The 24,785-nt window shown below is 46.3% G+C and overlaps 1 protein-coding gene across 1 annotated transcript; it reads right to left on the minus strand.

The window, feature by feature from the left end:
- Window positions 1-14,196: 14,196 nt before the first annotated feature.
- Window positions 14,197-23,504, minus strand: FZD4 (frizzled class receptor 4). Its single transcript, XM_030835861.2, has 2 exons — window positions 22,917-23,504; window positions 14,197-20,558 (listed from the first exon to the last, which is right to left on the minus strand). Exons 1-2 carry the CDS (start codon window positions 23,199-23,201, stop codon window positions 19,230-19,232), a joined length of 1,614 nt encoding a protein of 537 aa, XP_030691721.1. The 5' UTR covers window positions 23,202-23,504; the 3' UTR covers window positions 14,197-19,229.
- Window positions 23,505-24,785: the final 1,281 nt, after the last annotated feature.

The following is a 24,785-nucleotide window of genomic DNA, read 5'->3' on the forward strand; positions in this document are numbered from 1 at the left end:
TGTTTCCGCATCAGAAGTGGAAAGAGTGAAGTTGGATGAGACTGAGAAATTTGTGGGTGGCCACACAGCGCTTGAGTGGCAGAACTTGCATCAGATCTCATTCCTCACAAGATGTGCCCATTCCACTGTAATAACTGTGTTGAAAGCTGATGGGTAAGCCATGTGTCTTTTTTCTCTTTTTATTACGATTTCAGAATTGTACCCATGATTTGGAATGAGTTCACCTGAGCATAATGATGCAACGAGCTCATTGGATCATGTATTTATTTTTTAAGAAGCACGGGGTAGAAAGCTTTCTCAAGCCCATGAAGAGCAGAGCTGGGGGCGCGTCCAAGCCTGTTTTGATTTACGTGGAATGGATCCAGCTTGAGTGTAAATTCAGGACCGTGTTTGCTTGTGTCACACTCTATTTTTTCAAATTACTTTCGTATGTCTCACTTCATCTGTTTCCCCCACTTCTGGATGAGAAAACTGAGGTCCAGGACTTGAAATGACGTGTCCCTGTTCACACAACAGATTATCATCCGAGCCAAAACTCAAACCCAGATCTTTCCGCAGTATCCCACTGCTTCCTCCCCAGCCCAAGAACTATCATTACACCAAGTGAGCTTAACAGGGTGACTTGGATTGATTCATCCTGATGGCTTGACTTAACCTCCTGGGATTATTCCGGTAAATATTAGTCCCACATCTCTTTCCAAATATGTTCAGTCTCTCCCTCTGTCTTTATTTCTTCATCTTTTTCCTGGCATCCCTCGTCTCCACCCTCCCCCTCCCACCTCCTCCTTTTCTCTTTTAACCTTTCCTTCTCTTCTTTCCTCCCTTCCTCTCCTCCTGTCACACACACATTTGTTTTTCTTACATAGGGGTGGTATCATGTTGACAGGGTGGGTGAAATGAGGAGTATCCTTCAAGTCCCTGGAAGGAGAATATTTTCTTATGGATTTTTTTATTGTTTAGATTGTTTTGCCAGGCTAATGAAAGATGACTCTGAGGTCCCCTTATCTCAGGCCAACCGGAGGATGCCTTCAAGTTTTTGTTTTTGTTTTTTCCAAGCTGGTTCCTTACAAATGCACCCAGAAGGTCACTCTCGGGTCCCCAAGATAGTGGTGGGTAATCAATCACATCCAGGACATCGCATCACAGAAGATAATCTCGTGAATGGGAGGATCTGGGGAAGGAGAGAGGGGAACCTGAGCTGTCCCGGGATTGTGAGCACAGTAAAGGTGATCTGATGGATTGCTTTCTCCAGAAGTTCTCTGGGATAGACACAAGGATATTCCAGCTCCAGTGGTTGGTCTTCCCCTCTGATTTTTGACTCCAAATAAATAAATGTACACTTACACAAAAGGCTCAAACATTTCCCAGGTAATCCGATCATTGCAACTCAGCAAGCAATAAAGACAGCGTCTAGTATCTCAGAAGCCTGGGTCCACATGGGGCCCCCAGGCAATCCTTTCAAAACAAACAGAAGGGATTCCAGTTCTGGCTTTGCCAAGGACAAGCTTTGTGAGCCTGAGTAGCTCACTTAACTTCTCTGGGCCTCAGCTTCTCAACCATAAAATAAAATAACGAACTAGTTTATTCTTTCGACAAATATTTATTAAACATCTACTTTGTGACAGGCCTAGTGAAAAGTTTTTTTTAAAGGGTAGACACAGTCCCTGGTCTCGGGGTGGGGGGGGGTCTCAAAGTTTAATGGGGAAAATATGTATAATAAAGGAAAATAATAATAACATAATATTTTTTTAAACATCTTTATTGGAGCATAATTGCTTTACAATGGTATGTTAGTTTCAGCTTCACAACAAAATGAATCAGTTATATATATACATATGTTCCCATATCTCTTCCCGCTTGCGTCACCCTCCCTCCCACCCTCCCTATCCCACCCCTCCAGGCGGTCACACAGCACCGAGCTGATCTCCCTGTGCTATGCGGCTGCTTCCCACTAGCTATCTACCTTAAGTTTGGTAGTGTATACATGTCCATGCCTCTTTATTGCTTTGTCACCGTTTACCCTTCCCCCTCCCCATAGCCTCAAGTCCATTCTCTAGTAAGTCTGTGTCTTTATTCCTGTTTCACCCCTAGGTTTTTCATGACATTATTTTTTTCTTAAATTCCATATATATGTGTTAGCATACGGTATTTGTCTCTCTCTTTCTGACTTACTTCACTCTGTATGACAGACTCTAGGTCTATCCACCTCATTACAAATAGCTCAATTTCGTCTCTTTTTATGGCTGAGTAATACTCCATTGTATATATGTGCCACATCTTCTTTATCCATTCATCCGATGATGGACACTTAGGTTGTTTCCATCTCTGGGCTATTGTAAATAGAGCTGCAATGAACATTTTGGTACATGACTCTTTTTGAATTATGGTTTTCTCAGGGTATATGCCCAGTAGTGGGATTGCTGGGTCATATGGTAGTTCTATTTGTAGCTTTTTAAGGAACCTCCATACTGTTCTCCACAGTGGCTGTATCAATTTACATTCCCACCAACAGTGTAAGAGGGTTCCCTTTTCTCCACACCCTCTCCAGCATTTATTGTTTCTAGATTTTTTGATGATGGCCATTCTGACTGGTGTGAGATGATATCTCATTGTAGTTTTGATTTGCATTTCTCTAATGATTAGTGATGTTGAGCATTCTTTCATGTGTTTGTTGGCACTCTGTATATCTTCTTTGGAGAAATGTCTATTTAGGTCTTCTGCCCATTTTTGGATTGGGTTGTTTGTTCTTTTGTTATTAAGCTGCATGAGCTGCTTATAAATTTTGGAGATTAATCCTTTGTCAGTTGCTTCATTTGCAAATATTTTCTCCCATTCTGAGGGTTGTCTTTTGGTCTTCTTTATGGTTTCCTTTGCTGCGCAAAAGCTTTTAAGTTTCATTAGGTCCCATTTGTTTACTTTTGTTTTTATTTCCATTTCTCTAGGAGGTGGGTCAAAAAGGATCTTGCTGTGATTTATGTCATAGAGTGTTCTGCCTATGTTTTCCTCTAAGGGTTTGATAGTTTCTGGCCTTACATTTAGGTCTTTAATCCATTTTGATCTTATTTTTGTGTATGGTGTTAGGGAGTGATCTAATCTCATACTTTTACATGTAGCTGTCCAGTTTTCCCAGCACCACTTATTGAATAGGCTGTCCTTTCTCCACTGTACATTTCTGCCTCCTTTGTCAAAGATAAGGTGACCATATGTGCGTGGGTTTATCTCTGGGCTTTCTATCCTGTTCCATTGATCTATATTTCTGTTTTTGTGCCAGTACCATACTGTCTTGATTACTGTAGCTTTGTAGTATAGTCTGAAGTCAGGAAGCCTGATTCCTCCAGCTCCATTTTTCGTTCTCAAAATTGCTTTGGCTATTCGGGGTCTTTTGTGTTTCCATACAAATTGTGAGATTTTTTGTTCTAGTTCTGTGAAAAATGCCAGTGGTAGTTTCATAGGGATTGCATTGAATCTGTAGATTGCTTTGGGTAGTAGAGTCATTTTCACAATGTTGATTCTTCCAATCCAAGAACATGGTATAGCTCTCCATCTATTTGTATCATTTTTAATTTCTTTCATCAGTGTCTTATAATTTTCTGCATACAGGTCTTTTGTCTCCTTAGGTAGGTTTATTCCTAGGTATTTTATTCTTTTTGTTGCAATGGTAAATGGGAGTGTTTTCTTGATTTCACTTTCAGATTTTTCATCCTTAGTGTATAGGAATGCCAGAGATTTCTGTGCATTAATTTTGTATCCTGCTACTTTACCAAATTCATTGATTAGCTCTAGTAGTTTTCTGGTAGCATCTTTAGGGTTCTGTATGTATAGTATCATGTCATCTGCAAACAGTGACAGCTTTACTTCTTCTTTTCCGATTTGGATTCCTTTTATTTCCTTTTCTTCTCTGATTGCTGTGGCTAAAACTTCCAAAACTATGTTGAATAAGAGTGGTGAGAGTGGGCAACCTTGTCTTGTTCCTGATCTTAGTGGAAATGCTTTCAGTTTTTCACCACTGAGGACGATGTTGGCTGTGGGTTTGTCATATATGGCCTTTATTATGTTGAGGAAAGTTCCCTCTATGCCTACTTTCTGCAGGGTTTTTATCATAAATGGATGTTGAATTTTGTCAAAAGCTTTCTCTGCATCTATTGAGATGATCATATGGTTTTTCTCCTTCAATTTGTTAATATGGTGTATCGTGTTGACTGATTTGCATATATTGAAGAATCCTTGCATTCCTGGAATAAACCCCACTTGATCATGGTGTATGATCCGTTTAATGTGCTGTTGGATTCTGTTTGCTAGTATTTTGTTGAGGATCTTTGCATCTATGTTCATCAGTGATATTGGCCTGTAGTTTTCTTTCTTTGTGACATCCTTGTCTGGTTTTGGTATCAGGGTGATGGTGGCCTCGTAGAATGAGTTGGGGAGTGTTCCTCCCTCTGCTATATTTTGGAAGAGTCTGAGAAGGATAGGTGATAGCTCTTCTCTAAATGTTTGATAGAATTCGCCTGTGAAGCCATCTGGTCCTGGGCTTTTGCTAGTTGGAAGATTTTTAATCACAGTTTCAATTTCAGTGCTTGTGATTGGTCTGTTCATATTTTCTATTTCTTCCTGATTCAGTCTTGGCAGGTTGTGCCTTTCTAAGAATTTGTCCATTTCTTCCAGGTTGTCCATTTTATTGGCATAGAGTTGCTTGTAGTAATCTCTCATGATCTTTTGTATTTCTGCAGTGTCAGTCGTTACTTCTCCTTTTTCATTTCTAATTCTATTGATTTGAGTCTTCTCCCTTTTTTTCTTGATGAGTCTGGCTAATGGTTTATCAATTTTGTTTATCCTTTCAAAGAACCAGCTTTTAGTTTTATTGATCTTTGCTATCGTTTCCTTCATTTCTTTTTCATTTATTTCTGATCTGATTTTTATGATTTCTTTCCTCCTGCTAACTTTGGGGTTTTTTTGTTCTTCTTTCTCTAATTGCTTTAGGTGCAAGGTTAGGTTGTTTATTCGAGATGTTTCCTGTTTCTTAAGGTAAGATTGTATTGCTATAAACTTCCCTCTTAGAACTGCTTTTGCTGCATCCCATAGATTTTGAGTCGTCGTGTCTCCATTGTCTAACATAATATTTTTAAGTGCTCTAATGACATTATGTACAAAGTGCTATGGAGGGACAAAGGTCAAAACAACTCAACCTAGGAGCTCATCTTCAGGATTCTTCCCACCTCTAAGAGTCTGTGTGTGTGGCTTTATTTGTTTGATTTGTTTTGATCTCCTTTTCACATTAATGTATTTTATTCTTCCTTAACTAGTTAACTCCAAATCATTGTCATCATTATCAACCATTGCCAATCACTATATCACACATACTGTTTAATGGCCTCAACAATTATAAAAGTCAGATATTATGGTCACCATTTTAGATATAAGAACACTGAAGCTCAGAGAGGTTAAGTGACCTACTCATACTCACACAGCTGGGAAATTACAGAACTGGGATTTGAACCCCAACTGCCAACTCCAAAGCTCATGCCCTTTCCACTGCACGCTGCTCCTTCAAGTAGGTACAGCCATTCAGGACCAGCAACATAATTTGCAGGACCAAGTGAAAAGTAAAAGTACAGAGGTTTTTGTTCAAAAATTATTAAGAACTTCAAGACAGCAACAGTAGAGCATTCAACAAAGCATGGGGCCCTGAAAGACTGCCCAGGTCACACACCCACGAAGCCTGCCCCGCCAGCCACAATTCACTTTACAGATGGCATCTCCCATCCAGGAGCAAAAGCATCATAGCAATTTGCAGGCCCAGACCACAGTGGCAGAATGTTTTATAATCATGCGTCACGTGCAGGTTACCTGACGTTACCCAGAGGATTCAGCGTGGACCATGTGGGCAGAATTTGTGGGCGCTGTGTGATAGCTTTCCCAGAGCAGGAAGAATTTTTTATGTGGGGAAAGGTACATAATCTTGGGCTGACAAGGGTTCTGACTACACCCTCACCTACCTTTAGAACCTAAGGAGGGGGGACATTAATACAACACAAAATGAAACACGGCCAAAAGCCCCTTAGCCTCTCTTTTTCAATTGCAGACCAGACCTGTAGGTGCCCTAATGAAGGTCAGTGGACAAAAAGCAACAGGACTGCTGGTTTATAAGCCTTTCTCCTGAAGCACGCAAGGAGGTATCAACTCCTACTGAGCCAACAGAGATTATGAACATCCTTTTGGTGAACAATTCTTAATCAGTGACATTTAATCTTTTGTGATCATAGACCCATCTATGAAAGTTTGGACCACTTCCCTCCCAAAAGACACATGTGTACACAAAACAGTTTGCATGCAATTATAGACTTCCTTCATTGACCCCAGATTTTTTAAAAACCCAGGCATTTTAGATCACAGATCCCTCAGTTATAGAAACCTACAATGTTGGGCCCAGACAGAAACTTAGAGATCATTTTTGTGAAACCATCATATTTCTCAGGGGGTGAAGGTTGAGGTCATTTGGGATAATAAATGATTCTGTACATTTTCAAAGACCTACTCCGCTGATTGCCAACTCTACCCTTGAACTACCCTTGAACTGCACGCCCCAGCCCCCCAATTTGCTACTATCAAAACACTGCAGCCCAGTGGGACAGTCTAACCCCACAGACGGCTGATGTGAGGACATCAGTGAACGTTTGCAGAGTGCCTGGACAAGCCAGGGACGTGGGCACCAGGACAGCTCTTGTCCTTGAGAAGATCACAGACGTCTAGGGGAGAGACACATACAGACAAAAAATGTAAGATAACACAGGCAACTATAGGTGTTTGAGAGGTGACATACCGGGTGCACTGTGTCTGCCAGGTTGGATCATTCGAGGCTCCCAGGAGAGAAAACACTTACACAGGGTCTTGAGGAGTGAGCCCAGAACCATGGAGGGACAGAATCTCCTGGCTGAGGGGACCTACATATGCAAAGGCAGAAAAGACTCAGACAGCGTGAGATACACAGGGGGGTTGGAATTGGCTAGAACATACGTTGTTGTGTCTGAAGAAGAGGCAGGAAGTGAGACTGGAGGAGAGGGGAAGGGGTCCAATTCTGGAGGCCTTGGATATCACACTAAGGGGTTGGACCTACGGAAGAATGTCAGCCTGGGTGATGGATGAAGGAGTCTCTTCCTGGGGATGGTGCAAGAAGCCAGATATCCATCTGTCCCGGACGGCCTTCTGCCGGATGGGGTGGAGGTCAAGATGCGGGGTGAAAAGCTTTTCTCAGATCCCAGTCACCTCTGTCTCTAAAAATCAGCCGCTGCCCAACACTGGAGAACAAAGGAATGGCCCTATACAGCCTTCATAAAAGACGGGGACAGTTAGCTTAAAACACATCTCTAAGGTGTCAGTGAGATTCACTCACCAGAAAAGTACCATTCTTCTCCACAAAAAGATGACCAAATCGGCCTTCTTACAAATGCAGAGAAATTGCTCTCATTAAAAAAAAAAAAAAAAAAAAATTAAAGGGAACCTGACTCCAGCTTGATATATTGATGTGTTTCTCTCTGCAAAGTCTCACATTTTTCATTTATTTGTAAATTAAACCAGTTTAGTCCTAGGTGGTGGGCTGGCTCTGAAGAAATATTAATCAAGAGAAGAGGGTCCTGGCGGTCCAGTGGTTAAGACTCCGAGCTTCCACAGCAGGGGGCACGGGTTCGATCCCTGGTGGGGGAATTAGATCCCGCATGCTGCAACTAAGACCCGGCACAGCCAAATAAATAAATATTTTAAAAAAAAAGAAGTCCTTGGAACAGGTGTGTTTTCTCCCAAACTAATGCATAAACAAAAAATCCTGATCACTGAGACACTCTATGAAGTTAATCTCTGCTCTGAAGCTGTCCTTCCCTTATTTACCACTAGATGTCACGAGAACTCTGTTTTTGAAAAGACAAATCTTCAAAATTGCTGACCTAAAGAAAACCATTCCCCCTAGTGTTCAGATATTTGAGTAAAAAAGAAAAAAAATTCTTAACAACAGCAAAAATTGCAAATGTTCAGAATTTATCTCTTGAGTAGCTACATAATGGTTGTAATTCCTCAGGCTACCTGCAAATAAGATAGTCCCTACAGGATCACAACAAATAGATTTTTGTTGAAATATCCACAGTAAACTTTCATCGTACAGGAAATTCCATTGCATTTACACTATTTATTTAATAAAAATAATCTCTGCGATTATTTGCATTTATTTCTGAAGGAGGATGTTTTTCCTTCCTCAGAATAAGTTCAGGAAATGGGTGAAGTGTTCAGGAAGTTAGCTAAATGCTGATGTAAATCCAAAAGGAAGGTCTGTTGTTTAAAAAAAAAAAAAAAAGGAACAAAAAAAAAGCTAGGAAGTGGTTCTCTCTTTCACTTATGGAAAATGTTATACAGAATTTCTGATTTAAAAGGAAGAGGACTAGGGAAAATGTGTGTGCTCGTGGTATCTTTTGCCGTGAGTCTGGTTGGGCAGTCCAGACTTTTACTGATCACAGTCACCCACAGAGAAAACTGTGTCAAGAAATAAAATCTAGGGGCTTCCCTGGTGGCGCAGTGGTTGAGAGTCCGCCTGCCGATGCAGGGGACACGGGTTCGTGCCCCGGTCCGGGAAGATCCCACATGCCGCGGAGCGGCTAGGCCTATGAACCATGGCCGCTGAGCCTGCGCGTCCGGAGCCTGTGCTCCGCAACGGGAGAGGCCACAACAGTGAGAGGCCCGTGTACCACAAAAAAAAAAAAAAGAAAAAAAAAAAAAAGAAATAAAATCTAGTAGATGGGAGACGTGAGTGGGATTAAGTTTGTACGAAATGAAGCGCTTACTATGGAATTTGTATCAGCTATTCTAGGAGGTATGTCTTGATAGGAAACTCTGGTCCAAAAGAGGTGGTGGGACCCCTTAGCACTACACAAACAACTAAGCACTATGCTCTCCTCCCCAGGACCCTGTCCCTTCCAGCCACCAACAAATGGTGTCATGCTGACATGCAGACTTCGAGGGAGACAGTCTCATCCGGGAAACCCAGCTCCCCGGGGTGCAATCTGCCACAGCCCTTCAGTGAGGAGGTCGTTATTTATCTGGAACTTGCAACGCAGGGAGTGTGCTATAGCAGGTGTGCAGAGCAAACAGAAAGCTCCAGGCCTCTGAAACACAGACCGTTTAGAAAGCACAGATTCGGCTCATTGAACTGTGCGAAGGAGGACGCAGCTTGTTGTGGTTTCTCTGAAAATCGCCCCCTCCTTTCCAGCAGCTCTCTGCTACCCCCTTCATTCAGGCCTTCATGGTCTCTGAAACTGGTCTGCCTGCCCTCCCCAGCCACGCCTTGTCTCCAGCCCAGGCCCCTGCGGCAGCCAGGGCGAGCTTTGTAAAACACCAAAGTGCGTGTGAGCCCCCCTTGCCCTCAAACTTTTGCCACCTCCCCTGTGCCCAGCGCAGGAGACAGGACAAGCTCCAAGGCCTTTCGTAACTCGGCCTCAGCCCACCCACACTCCCACTCCGAGAATCTCAGGCTCCAGTTACACTGAACAACTCACCCCCTGCACTGCCCCACAGGGATCTCTCAGCCAGGTTTTTTTTTTTTCTTTTTGGCTGTGTTCGGTCTTCGTTGCTGCGCATGGGGCTTTCTCTAGTTGCGGCGAGCAGGGGCTACTCTTTGTTGCGGTGTGCGGGCTCTAGGCGCGTGGGCTCCAGCAGTTGTGGCACACAGGCTCAGTAGTTGTGGCTCGCGGGCTCTAGAGCACAGGCTCAGTAGTTGTGGCGCACGGGCTCAGTTGCTCTGCGGCATGTGGGATCTTCCCGGACCAGGGCTCGAACCCGTGTCCCCTGCATCGGCAGACAGATTCTTAACCACTGCGCCACCAGGGAAGTCCCTCTCAGCCAAGTTTATTCACACATTTCTTCCTTCCACTCTGGGCAAATGAGGAGATGAGGGTGGACTGTGCACTTCTCTTGATTTCTATAGAGTAGTCTCTTTGGATTTATAGAATTATGACATGAGAGAAGCAAGAGAGCAGGTCTCAGAGGACACAGGGCAGACACGCCTACACACACCACCTACTGGATGCAAGTATCATAAACCACGTGCGCCAGCAAAGGTAGTCAGATGGAGGCAGCCGATCTCATGACTAAATGCCTCCAATGGCTCCCCACGAGTAAGTTGTAATTTTTATTATTTTATTTTGGCCATGGGGCACGGCATGCATGATCTTAGCTCCCCCACCAGGGATCGAACCAGCACCCCCTGCAGTGGAAGCACAGAGTCTTAACCACTGGACCGCCAGGGAAGTCCCTCATTTTTATTTTTGACATTTTGAACAGAGGGTGGTTTTGAGTAGCAGACAAAGTTTTAGAAAAGTCATGCTTGCTGGGATCTGCCCCTTCCTTTTTCCTATTCCTGCGTCCTCCCTACACATTTACTTGTTGAGGCAGACGTGTCCTTCCGGGGATCAAATGGGATGAGAATGGTTTAGAAAACGTTTTCCCATTGCACTCAGTACTCAGAAGCTGTTCTACCCAAATTAAACCAACAAGGCCCTGGGACTCAGACTAGGAAGAAATTACCTAATAAGTGTGATAGGAACAGTAGCACTGATCTCTTAGTAGGTACAGATCCTTTACCAGGTACTGAGGCATGTAGTTTGTTGCCATGAACTTCTGGAGGGAAAAGGTTGTGCCTTATTTATCTTGGTGTACCCTCCCAGGCTGACACATGCTGGACCCTCATTCAGCTATTCCACAAATATTTACTAAGCAATAGAGGATTTGTTTTTCCAGGTTTGGAGATTTAAGCTTGTTAATAACAGATGAATTCTTTCTCTGTTTCATCATCTGCACTTTCGGACTCTGAGTTGGACCTTGTCTTTGTGCTTTTCTACAATCACTCCCTCTCTTCCTTCCACAGCCCACTCCAGTATTCTACATATAGTAGGTGGTCAGCAAATATTTGTTGGGGAGAGAGGAGAAAAAAGGGGGAAGAGAGACAGCTTAACAATAAGCAACACGGTGGGTAGGTAGGTGAGCAGTCTCAAAACCATCTTGAGACTACAGTATTTTCTGCGGCTACTGCCCAAGCATCTTTCCAGAAAGTCCTGCCCAGGCGAGGCCTCTTGTTGGACCTTTGGTTTCTTTCCTATGCTGGCCACATTTGTCACCAAAGCTCCACAGTTTCCCCACCTAACAAGCTAAAACCCTCCTGTCCTTCTAACCTCCCTTACTTATTCTCTCCATAGATATTTCAGAAACTCATGCCAGGCCTTGAGGACCCACAGATGGGCACCTTTGGGTGCTCAGAGTCATTGTCAGGGTGCTCGGTCTAGTAGGGATACAGACACGTGAATAGTCTATTACCAACAGCTCAATGAAGGCTCCCAGAATTGATAGCACAGAGGCTAAAGTTTACCTATGGTAAGAAGAAAAGAGAGGCAGGAAGTGGCAAGTAGGAGGGTCAGGGGCATCTTCCCAGGAGACATGACCTAAGATTTCAACATTAAAGAACAGAAACAGCCTAGTTGAAGAAAGACGGAAGGAGCATTGCAGGCAAAGGGAAACACACGCGGAAAGGCAAGGGAGAGTAAGGAAAATGATGGAACTAGGACAGATTTCTGTGACTTATCAATCCCATCTTAGTGCTTTATAATCTACATTCACCTCATATCAAGTGAAATGATGCAATCCTTCAGCATCTTGGAAAATTTAGACAGCCAATCATTCAATCTCTTAAAGAGAAAGGCATTGATAATGTGGGCTATCTATGAGATTAAGCACGTTCTTGGGTGAACACCGGATCAGGTACTTATAGGAAATCATGTGGGAGGCTGATGAAAATCAGGCGGTTGATGTGAAATGTAATAAATCTTACTTTTTATTCTCTCTCCCTGGGGGTTTGAGAAGTTGGAATCCTTTGCTGTGAGAACAGATGAATCCGTGGTTTCTCTGCCTAAGGAAAAGGACAGGGTGATTCTAGGAATTTCAGGTGGGACCAAGGTCCATTCTGAAAACTTTCTGGACTAAACCTTTGCAGGTCCAACATTTTCAAAACATTTAGCGAGATGTTCCCAGTCCTACACCCCAGCTGCATGGTGAAGGAAAACTCAGCAGAGGACAACGCCCTTCTCCGAGTGTGGTTTATTTCTGTTCACAGAAACTCTGAAGACAGGAGGCCAAGGCTGACCTCTTTAGTCAAGAGTCTGCTCAACTTTAAAATTATGATTGCATGTGAAAGCTAAAATGGGAAAGAGAAAAAATCAGTTCTCAGGACAGAAATGCTAAAAAACCCTTAGGCCACATTCCAGTCAAGGTCCCAGCCCTGTGTATGGAGCTCCTGGATGGGAGAGTAGCTAAGACCATTGCAGATCAGCTGAGTGTCCAGGGTCCTGGGGTTTATTCTAGAGGTGTCCAGCTTACAGATAAAGAAACTTACAAGAGTGATTATGCTACATAATCCTTAAACAACAGAAGCTCATGGCCAGGTCTCGTTATTGAGTCGCCTGCCAAAACATTTACCCACTCTCAGTGAACTATTTGCAGTAAAAAAAAAAATCACAGGGATAGAGCGTGTTAGTTTCCTAGGGCTACTGAAACAAACTGGGTGGCTTAAGGCACAGGAATTTATTCTCACACAGTTCTGGAGGATAGAAGTCCAAACCCAGGTTTTGGCAAGGTTGGCTCCTACGGAGGCTCTGAGGAAGAATCTTCCATGCCTCTCCTGGCTTCAGGTGCTGGTTGGCAATCCTTGGTATTTCTTGCCCTGTAGCTCTATCACTCTAATCTCCGTCTCTGCCTTCCCACGGCGGTCTCCTGTGTCTGTGTTCAAATTCCCCTCTTGTTATAAGGACACCAGTTATTGGATTAGCCCTACACTCGTCTAGTAGGAGCTCATCTTGATTATGTCCGCAAAGACCCTACTTCCAAATAAATTCACATTCACAGGTAAAGGGGGTTAGGACTTCAGCGTGTCTTTGGGGCAGACATGATTCAACCCACAACTGAGTGTAGAACGAAAACAAAACCCTGGGCTAGGCATGAGAGAACAAGGCTAGCCCACAGGCTACTCACCCACGGAGGTACTCCTGGCAAAAGTTTCAGTTCTCGTCTCGAAAGAAAAGTAGTGCCTGCGCTGCTTACCTGAGAGGTGCTATGAGCAAAAAAATGAAATCGTGTAAATAAAAATATTTTCTATATGGAAAGTGTTTCTACAAGTGCAATGGATTATGAATTCATTCCAGCTCGTGTTGAATTTTCCTTAACGTCATAACTACATAATGAGTAGGTAATGAAATGAGAAACACAGCCGGTCTTACAGGGAAGAGAATTTAAATTACATGCCTCCTTTCAGGTATGGTTTGAGATAAAATACAATAGTGATCTGCAGCGAAGGAGAAGAGCATTGCAGATTCTTGCTCCCTGGGCTTTTCACTCACACTAAAACAGGGTGGTATTCAGGTGAGACCAAGGGGTGGAAAGCAACTGAAAGGCAAACCAAGAGGGCTGATGTTCTCCTCTGGGACACCAGCAGCCGTCTCCAATGGCAGTGACTTCCCTACCCTCTGTCTGTGTGGTCCATACTACTTGCTCCCATGACAGTGTCCTGCTAATGGCCTTGAATTTGCTTTGTCTGATGACTTTTCTGGATACTTATAAATTTAGCTAAAGTCATTGTCCTGGCTGATTGATACAACATACTCCCATGTCTATTACACGAAACAGAACCATTTTGTAACCAGAAAAATAAAAAAACTTTTAATGAAAATCTGAAGTTAAAAAAAAGGCTCTCTTTCCCCTTTTCAAGAGGCCTGAAGCTCTAGCAGCGACAGGGAAACATGTTTCAGGCTGCCAGATTAAGTCAAAGGGACTGGGAAGGTGTGTAAAAATGGTTACATGTATTGGGAATGCCAAAAAGGGGTGTCATGGGGTGACAGCTTGAGAACTATAGTCACATCCGAAGTATCAAGTGACCACTTGAGTGTTACCGATGGCCACAGTAGTGATAAAGTCTGTTGACTTTATCACTTTATCTTGGGTTTGCTGACCCAAGAGAAATCCCAGGGGGAGGAAATAGCACCAGCAAAAAAAAAAAAAAAAAAAGACGAGGCTCTCCCTCTGCCCTGCAAACCCAATTCTCTATTTCTCACTGCTGGGTAAGCATGCTTCCCAGGGGCTTTCAGACACTTGCAGGAATAGGCCAAATCACACACCAGCTACTAAACAAAACTTTATTTTCCTTTGATACAAAAATTAAATAGCAAAGTTTATTTATTTATTTATTTTTGTACAGTGATAAATTAGAAATTTACAGTACAGACATCAATGCAGACATACGTTTGTACATCCTCAAAAGCAGGGTCCATTTCCTCTGACGTTCAGCAACTCGTTCAGGGCATGTAGGAGGGTTTGCCTGGTACCTCTGTGTCGAACATCTAAAAGTCCCTCAGGTAGGCCTCGAGGTGGCCGGCGCTCGGGTGGCACGGGGGCCCGAGAACAGCCACAGAGCTCGAGCGTGTCTGCCTCACCAGCAGGCCGAAATTCATCTCTGCATAGATCACACCTGATACTTATTCTGCCTTTCCTACAAAGAGCTCGAGGGGCCTTTGTCCTCCTTCCTTCTAAAGTCTCACAACATCCCTGTGAGGTAGGAAAAAATTCAGGACCACCTAGATGCCCCACGGGGAGACACCTGGAAAGCAGCCTCCCCTCCCCAAACCCTCAGCCATACCAGCCCGAGCCCTCAGCAGGATGGGAGAAGGTGCACACCTGGGAGAGCAGATGGACCCAGCCTCCAGGGGGCAGGGGCTCTCACCCCTCCCCGGAAGCCTTCTGGGATGACAGTGGTCATGTACTGAATATTGTAGGCGATCAGGGAGCTACAAAAGCTTGGAGGACACGGCTCATAGGACCCCAAGCAGGCCCTCTACAAGTTGCCTGGGTGAATACTGGGAATTTGCTGATGCAAAGAAGAAGGGAAATAAGGCAAACCAGGAACAGGCAACTGGGTGTACCAAGGAGAAGAGGCCTATTGGGGAGATCCGGGGTTCGCTTCCCTCCAGGTAACACCCAGTGGGCCATCTCTGTGCATGTGCGTGGCAAGAGGCAGCGGCAGACAGCTCAAACCAGGCCGCAGCGAAACAAAATCCATTATTTAAGGCTCTGGTATCTGATCCTTGGTAGGAGCAAAATGCTCTCCTAGGAGTTTCCAAGATCTACAGCCTAGGCCCAGAAGAAAAATGAGAACCCGGGTCCTTTGCCAGACATAATACAAACCCAGACGGGGACTCTGAACCCAAGTATAATAAAGGAACAAAAAGAACCATCAGAGTCCAATGACTCGACATCTCTGGCTGGAATAGCAACTCCCTCCAATCTCCTCCATCATAGAATGAAATGCAGGATGTATAACAGATCGATTCCGGGGGCTCCTTCCAGAGTCTGGGCTCCACAGCCCTCTCCCCTAACTGCCGTTGTGGCCACCTCGCCAGAAGCCGAGGCTTGCACCACCCTGGTGAAATCTTAAGTTGAGTCTGCCTTCCAGGGCTGAGGCTGTCGAGTTTCTCTTTACACCCTCGGGCCTCGGCTTGGTTCCCAACACTGAATTCCGTGACCAGGGGGCTGAGGGGGGCCAGAGAGGACAGGGCTGGGGGTGCTGGTAACATTACAATTCAAAACCTAGATACAGAAGTCTCCCAGGTTCCAGGTTTGGAGGATGCAGGGGAGGGAGGGCCAGGGGAAAGCAAAGTCAGAGAGCATCTCAGGGAAATAAAAAGTGTCACCGCTTCTCCTGTTGCAGGTCCCTGGGTGAGCTGCCAGACCAGAAGCAGTCTCAGAGATCAGGAGACAGGTCTCCATAGAGGAAAAAGGATATGAATCAACCAAGCAGCTCCATCAGGCGGTCCCGGCCAGTTCCACTCTTCCCATGTTCCTCTGCCCTGAGGTGTGGCCTTTATGAAGGAGGAGAGAGGAGTTTGCCAGAGAGGAGGCTGGACAGAGGTGCCCTTGGTCCCTGTTGAGGCCCAGGGATTTTGTAGGAAGCTATAATTATACCTACTTATCCTAGATTTCCGAGAAAGAAAAAGAACGCTAACCTTTTCCCTAGCAAGATGCCGTCCTCAAATTCACCTGTACGAGTCACCAGAACACCCCAAGCCCTAAACTGCCTGCTCCCGAAGCCATATTAGATGTGGGAGTTCATGTCCTTGTAGCCAATGTTTGTGATCTTCCTAGGAGATTTCCACAGAGACTGTCATGAAACAGAGCTGATGCTTTCTGGCAAAACCCCTGTGAATCGATTTGCAAGGAATCCTGGGAAGGGATAAGTGATGGGTTAAAGGGAGAAAGACCCAGGAGGAGGTTTATGAGATGGTGACCGTGGAACAGATGGCAATTCAGTAGCCCCTGCGACTTCCTGAAACCAATGGCCAATTTCAGCAGACCCAGGGGCATCCCAGTCCAGGTCGGTTAGACGAACAGAGCTGATCCTCCCTGACATCCCCTAAGGTGCCTAACACAGGGCTTTACACACAGTTAGCACTCAATAAATGTGCTGATAATTAACCTTTTTTAAAACCAATACCAACTTAACAGGTGATGGATTCGTTTCAAGGTAACTGATATCTAACTCTTGGCCACAAAGCTCCTTTCTTAAAACCGTGAACACTCTCCGTGGTCTGGAATGTGAAAGGAACGGCCTATAAGCCTGTGACACTGCCAAGGCTACTCATCTATTCTGCACCGATGACGACTTCTGATCAAATATATATTTCTTCTGTGAAGGCAAGAGATTTATGGAAGAGACACGTTACAACCCAGAAAGCTCCAAAACTTGGGGGTCCAGGTTCACTCAAGTACTCTTATTGTTACTTATTTGTTACTATTCGTAAATATTGAGCACCCTTTCCATGCCGGGCCCTCTGCTAGGTGCTGCGTCGGTCACACGATCCCTGAAACATTACAAAGAGAACTGCATTACAATCCCCTGCCTGGTCCTTCTTTCCTTTCCTGGGCCAGAGTCTCCGCACAACTCCCAAGACACTGGAGCGGAGCGTGAGTAAGGGCAGGCTCTGCCCCTGGGTGCATGCTCCAGGGCCCCGGCCAGCTATGGGAACCATCTGCAAGCAGCACAGGGCGTTCACATTTTACATTTCATAGGCGATGCAGTCTCAGATGGAGTTCAACTGGTCCTTCTGGGGATCATTTCTCATGCTCCTGGAGCCCTGACCCAGAGTCCAGCCAAGGTACTCAGGCTCAGCACACACAGCAGGGGACACCGGTGCCCACTCAGCATCTGTGTCCAAAGCCCCAAGCCTTTGCCTTCCAAAACATGCAACAGACCTTACGTGTATCTTCATCTCAGACAGGTCAAGAACCACACCACAACAGAGAAAGAAGAAAGGAAAATGTCAAACCAGGGGGCATAAAGCTCAAACCAAAAAAGACATGCTTATTTCCAGAATTTGAACTCCTCTTTGGAAATTTGAGTCCCTGGAAATATTTTTCCACAAAGAAATGTGATAGAAGAGCTTTCCTACCTGTTTTAAAGGGGGGAGGAGCATGAATAAATAAATAAATGAGTCATCGCAAGGTAGTTGCTGAAGCAAAGACAGGTATGAACTTCAAGGACAGCAACCTGTGACATCATCAATAATTTGTCCCAGAGATCTGGTGACTAGAAGGCCTGAGGCGGGTCAGGGGAAAGGCCAGTTACAATTGTAAAAGAATCGCAGCTTTTGAGAGTCTGCTAGGGGGTACCCCCTTGCAAGGAACATAAAGCATAAATTTTAAAAGCTCTGGATACCTCTGCAAAAGGCAATTAAGACCTGTGCCGTTAGAGTTTGCAGTTCACTTCATACGGTCTACACTTTATTCCCCACGAACCAATCAAGCTCCTGGCATTCTGGAGATTCATTAAGCACCATATAAATACTCCAGGCCACACTGCCTCCAAGGAAATCTTACCCGGAGCCCTTGCCAATTACTAGGAAATAATTATGCACCAAGTAGTTGGATTAGCTGTCCTTAGCTCCCTTTACAAAATTGAAAAAGTCTCCATTGTGGTAAGCAGACCAGACTCTGATAACATTCTTATGCTAAAGGAAAAAAAAAAAAAAGGCACTATCATTCTGAGAATGCAAGCTGACCATAGCTTTAAAGTCAGCTGAGTAACTGTTATGTCATGGTCCAAGAATGTGCTTTTAATTGTAATTGACACACACAAGTTACATAGCTAATCTGTGTGAATGCAAAGTTGCCAAGAAACGTAACATTTTAGCTCTTCCAGACTGGCGTCTGCATAGATGCAATCACACAAGTAAAATATATTAAGTCCCCATTGCTCAATGCAGTCAGTCTCTGGGGTGGGTAAGGTAAGTCGACTTGGTAAATATCATTTTCCTCTGAATTAAGTGATTGTAGAGAAAGTGAATCACCCTTCCTTTCCCCCTCATTAGGCATGCTGCAGTGCAAACATTCCTATAAAAAATACCTGTTTTTGAGTCATTAACGTAAAATGGAGAAAACAGCAGCAGTCTGGGACAGAGCTGTTGAAATTTAAGAGGAAGAGAGAGAAGAAAAACCCACTGGATACCTCATGTGTGTTTGTACAGTACTTTTGTTTGTTCAAACAATTCTGTTTTATGACAAAGGCACTGAAAGATTCTGACACCACCTCTTGGGAGAGCAGTCCACAAAGTTCTAAACAGCAGACAGTACACCACAGAAAATGTTTATGTTAGACCAGCCAAACTCTAAAACTCTTGTAACACTTCTCTGAACCCAGCGTTTCCAGTGTTTATAGATTGCTTTGCTATCTGAAAGACCCAGTTAGTATTTAAAATTTTTAAAGGGTTAAAAAAGTTAATCTTTCTCCCTGCAAGTTGCCTACTCACAGCTCAAATCCCACCCTGCAGGGAAAAGCAGCATCGCCCTGGACCTCCTGGAATCTAGGCAGGACCTCCACGCTCCAAGCTGCGACCTGCTAAAGTGATCAATGTTTTGATTTTTCACAGCTTTGAAAGCCTCTAACTGGCTTTTCCATTTTGGATCATTCCAAAGTCCGCAGCAAAAATCATTAGTTTTATGATGCTGGGGGGAGACGGGGGAGAGTGGTGGAGGGTTATGGGGGTCACTTAAGTGTTGCTAGCTTGTTCAAACTGAGATTCACTGCATGAAGCTTTTAGTAGCATTTGCACCGCAATGCTGGCATGCCCCCTTCAAAATCTGGAAAGCATGGAGGCTGGCTAGCCTTATACCACAGTTTCATTGCCTCTCCCAGGCTTCACCCAACCATTCCCTCTTTTTTCTCTCTTTACCTTCCCAGAATTCACCAATCTGTTGGAACACTTCTGCCACGTGTGAAGAGTTTTGGCAGACCAAATCCACATGCCTGAAGTGATGCCTACCAACAAAGACATAAAAATTTTCAACATCTCAACCGCCATATTGGAGTCATCTGCGGAATACCGGAACAGCGCCCAGTTGGAGATTTCATAGAAATAACAGGCAATCACACAGGTTGCAGGCACCGTGTACAGGACTGAGAAGACCCCAATCTTGACCATCAGCCTCTCCAACTTGTCTGTCTTTGTCCCATCCTTTTGAAGATTCGACCGAATTTTGAACAAGGCCACCAAGCCTGCAGCAATGAACAAAGTTCCAATCACCAAGTAAGTGAAGAGAGGAGCCACCACAAATCCCGTGAGGGCATCAAGGTTTTGGTTCCCCACGTAGCACAGGCCAGTCAGTTCATCTGCATCCACCAGTCTCATAATCAAGATGACAATGGTTTTCACTGCAGGGATAGCCCAGGCTGCAATGTGGAAATAAGAGCTGTGCATTTCAATGGCTTCATGACCCCATTTGAGTCCCGCTGCCAAAAACCAAGTGAGTGTCAGAATAACCCACCAGATGGAACTGGCCATTCCAAAAAAGTACATCAGCAAGAAAATGATTGCACATCCTGTGTTCTTAAGTCCTTCTTGGATGAGAACAGGTTCTGCTGCCTCTTCAAAATCGCAGGATATCCTTTCCCGGCCTACAGTCAGCCTGACAATATAAGCAATGCTATAAATATTATAGCACATACTGAGAAATATGATGGGGCGCTCCGGGTAGGAAAACCTGGCAGAATCGATCAGGAAGGTCAGCACAGTGAAGGCGGTAGAGATGAAGCACAGGCTGGCCCACACGGCCATCCAGATATCGGTGAACTCCTTGGCCGAGCGGCTGTATAAGCCAGCATCATAGCCACACTTGAGAACGCAGTTCAGGCTCCTCTTCACCCAGATGTACTGATCAGAGTTGGTTCCCACGGAATGGCACTCTTCCCCAGGCTGGATGGGGGTTTTGTGAGGTAAGGGCACCTCCTCATCACCTGGCCCTTCCATGCACATGTGGTTGTGGTCATTCTGTGGTGGGAATTTGCTGCAGTTCAGGCTATCTGGCCAGGCAAATCCAAATTCCTTCAGGACAGGCTCGCAACGTCTCTTGACCGAAAGACACATCCCGCCGCAGGGGCCGATGGGGATATTGACCTTCTCTGTGCACATGGGCACATACACGGAACAAAGGAAGAACTGGAAAAGTCATGAAATGAGCAAAGAAAACAATGACTTGGAAGTTTGACCAAAGGCTTGCACAAAACTGACTTGAATGCTTCTGGGCAAAGTACGCATCTACTTTTAAATCAGTCTACAGGGTGTCTGTTGACTCTGACCTCAAACAAATGTACCTAATAATCCATCACTTGCACACTTTTTTTCTTTTGGGTCTAGCAATCCTTTCCAGGAGAACACAGATAAATAAATATATAAAAGGGACACGAAGAATTACATAATCCCTTTTTGCACAACACTTGGGGAAATAAACCTTAAAAAGCTGACTTTGAGTCTCCCTCCCCTTTCAGCTACTATTTGAAAGAGCTGGACAGACTAACCAAATGACTCAGTCCTTTGGGTGATGGGGTGATTTATTTTTACCCCCCATTTCTTTATCACCGTACAAATAAATGTAAAAAAAAAAAGTAGATACGGCTTTTCTCACGTTAATATTCTCTCCTTTCTCTCTTTTATCCCCTAAAATTATTTTTTAACCAGTCTCATATTGAAAGAGAAAATGTCCTCACTGAGATACTGTTAAATCCAAGGATGGGATGCAGGTTGAAGCCTCTGGATACCAGGGGTTTGTTTGGCCAGGTTTCCTCAAAGAATAATAATGAAGCACAATAGGAAAATATAAATGTTCAGTCCCTGAAACTGCAACACCAGCAGGGGAGAGTCCAGTTGCTGTCCTCAATTCCTCCAGCATTGATAAACAGTCTGCTTGGCTCCTTACAGATGTTGTCTATGAAGTCTAGAGTTACAAGTAACTATTTTCCAGCATGTAAAGGGATCCAGTCCTGTCCTTCAAAACAGCTTGGCTGCCTCCCCAGGATACATGTAATTAAAAATATATATCCCTGCAAAAGCTGTTTCGCCAGCAAAATTGTCACTGATGTCAGGATATGTGCTGTTTCCAAACTGAGAGCTAGAGAATCATTTTCTTAAGTTTTTATGACCTAGTTCTAAAGTCCTGAAACTTCCAAAGAGACATTTTACCAGCAACAGGTCTAATCCCAACCATCTTTCTGAAACCACAATCCAACTTTTCAAATGACCTATGTAAAAACATGCACCTAGTAAGTCAGCTACCTGCCTGTTTCTTATCTCTCAGAAGTTACAACCAGAACCACAGATTTCTAAAGCTTTTAGCCTGGATAACTATCCTCTATTTCCCCCAACTTCTCTCTTTTCTAAATTTCTAAAAATCACTCGTAGCCTCACCAGTCAAAACACAACCAGTGTTAACATTTTTAAAAATTTCCTTTAGGTTCTTTTTTTTTTTTTTTTTATAATGAACTGGTTGGGGCTTCCCTGGTGGCGCAGTGGTTGAGAGTCCGCCTGCCAATGCAGGGGACGCAGGTTCGTGCCCTGGTCCGGGAGGATCCCACATGCCGCGGTGCGGCTGGGCCCGTGAGCCATGGCCGCTGAGCCTGCGCCTCCGGAGCCTGTGCTCCGCAACGGGAGAGGCCACAACAGTGAGAGGCCCGCCTACCGCAAAAAAAAATAAAAAATAAATAAATGAACTGGTTGTTGTTATAAGATTATAATCACCCTGTATATGCAAATTCTTCACTTTTTATGGTAGGATGAACATTTTCTATATTATTACATAAGCTTTAATATTTTTAATGACTGCAAAAACAAACAAAAAAACCCCACAAAACTTCCAATACACAAACTACCTTCTGGAGCTTGACCATACTAACGCCTTTTTCCCAAGTGATATCTTCTCCCCCGCCAAGTACTAAACCTGCCCTTAACCCTGAGGCTAAGAAGGAACTCAAGCCATCGCAGCCATTCCTTACTTCGTGACCTCTAAAATCATGCAGGACGACGCGAGGGGCCATTCTGCAGAAACGGGGCAGGGGTGTTTCATTTAATAACCCACCCAAAAAATACGGGGGGAGGAAGGAGGTCGGTGAGGGAGGAGAAGTTCCCGTCTCCTTATCTCTCCTTCCAAGTCTTAGCTGCAGCTGGCTGCCCTGCCTGGGACTCGCCCACCGAGCAGCGGCGGCCAGAATCCTTGGCAAAGATAACTCTCAGCTCCACTGGGGTTAGGGGCTTGGCCAGACACGGGTGGGCAGGGGAGAAAAACGGAAGGGCGGGGTGTAAGAGTGGGTCCTTTCGCAGGCCAGATGACTTACACAATGTTTTGGCTTCCAGTCCCTGAGAAGGGACAGAAAAGTGGGGGTGGGAATGGAAATCACTTCTCCAGGATAGTTAATACCCTTCAGACTTAGGAAGGGGGCAGGGGGCTCGACTTGGCAAGGGCTCCACGGAGTTAGTTTGGGGCGTCCCTGCCCAAGGGGTCCCGCCCGGGGTAGGTGCGCCCACCTGCAGCTGGCTGGAGCAGCCGTACTGGATGAGCGGCGTGAAAGTTGTCAGCTGCAGCTCGGCGTCCGTCTGCAGCTCGTGCCCCACCAGGTTGGGCATCTTGGTCACGTTGTAGCCCAGGTTCTGGCACATAGAGATGCGGATGGGGTCGCAGCGCCGCTCCTCCTCGTCCCCGAAGCCCCGCGCCTGCCTCAGGAGCAGCCCCAAGAGCAGCAGCAGCCGCAGGCTGAGACCGACGCCCCCGGGGGCCCCCAGGACGCGCGGCCCTGCGCCCCGCCAGGCCATGGCCAGAGCCGGGGGGCAGAGGCGGCGGTGGCGAGGGCTGCTCCAGCAGACACCCCCAGTTTGCACGGGGGAGCCGGCTGCCCGCGCTGCTCCCAGCTCCGGGAAAGGAAGTGTGATAAGGCGCCAAGGGCGACGAGGGGGCAGCGGCCGGGCTCTCCCGCAGCTGCGCGCGACTGTGTGGGGTATTAGACGCCCCCGGCCGGGGCCGAAGGACAGACTGCGAGGGTCATGGCTACAGGCGGCGAGCCTCCAACCCGGCGCCGGCCGCGGCCGCTCAGCGTCTCCGCGAAGCCCGCCAGCACGCAGCGCCGCACCGCTCTCACCACCCGAACCCTCCGAGGCGCTGGAGTTTTGCTGGGCGGTGGCGGGACGAGACGGACAGCGCGCCTCTCCAATGGCCGGGCGCCGTGGCCAGCGAGGGGCGGGGCCGCTCTGCCCTGGGCAGGGTGAGGCTCCCGCCCGCCCGCCCCCCTCCTCCGCCCCTCCCTCCCGTCCCGTAGCGCTCCGCCCCGCTTCCCGGCTCTCACTTTCCTCCCACCCGGTTCGCAGCGCTCGGGGGCCAGGCGGGGATGGAGCCGAGACGCTCCAGCCGGGCCAGCCTCCCCCTTCTCTCCCAGGTGAGAAGCGCTCCCAGAGGAGTCGGCTCCCTTTTCCTTTTTTACTTCCAGCTGTCACCTCAGCCCGTGGCCACTTCCCCATCAAGCAGAGAAACGTATACAAAGAACATGGGATTTGGCTTTACAAAGATTGTGCCTTTAAATCCGGCTGTGTGACCTTGAGCAAATTGCTCAGCCTCTAGGCGTCAGTTTCCTCATCCGTAAAGAGACTTGGGAGGATTAGAGATAACGCGTAAAATGCTTAGCACCGTGCCTGGTACAGCGTGAGCTCGCAGCTATTTTCACTCCGAGCTTGCTTGGGTTGGAGCCCGCCCCCCCTCTCCCCGCCCCCAGCCTCGGCCTGACCTGCACCCGGCAGCTGTCTGTCTCCAGCCGCGAATGGGGGAGGCGCCCCGGAGCAGCAGACCAGCCAACGGTCTCGCGCTCCGATTTCCTCACCGTATGAAATGAAATTCCACAGGGGGATTCGAAAGGAAATGAGACCGGGACGCTCCGTGCTTCTCGGCCCGCCGCCCTTCCTGTCTCGGGGACACGGTTTCTAAATAAGGTTGGGAGGGTGAGAGGGCAGGAGGGGAGAAGCTTGACCTGTGCATGGGGGGCTGAGAAGGCGCACAACCGCCGGGGCTCCCCTTCCCCAGCCTCCCGGGCATCCCTCCCCTGCAGCCTGCATCTCTTTCTGACTTATTCTGCTTCTGCGGGAGTCCCGGGGCTCATGCCAGCCGTGTTTCGATCCAACTTTTCCCTCTCGCTACCAGCCCTTCTCCCCACCCGCCCCTCTTTGGACGGAGCTTTGTGCTAGCCCACACTCTCCACTTTCCAGTCGGGCCAGGGAAACCCTCAGCAGGTGGATTCCTAAGCCATTTACTCGTTGCAGGACTGTGGTCAAGCCAGTGTGCCTCTCGGAGCCTCAGACTGGCCATCTGTAAAATAAGGAAGTTCGTATCTCCCCCCACACGGTTGTTCTGAG

The sequence above is a fragment of the Globicephala melas genome, chromosome 8 (assembly GCF_963455315.2).
Source record: "Globicephala melas chromosome 8, mGloMel1.2, whole genome shotgun sequence".
Lineage (NCBI taxonomy): Eukaryota > Metazoa > Chordata > Mammalia > Artiodactyla > Delphinidae > Globicephala > Globicephala melas.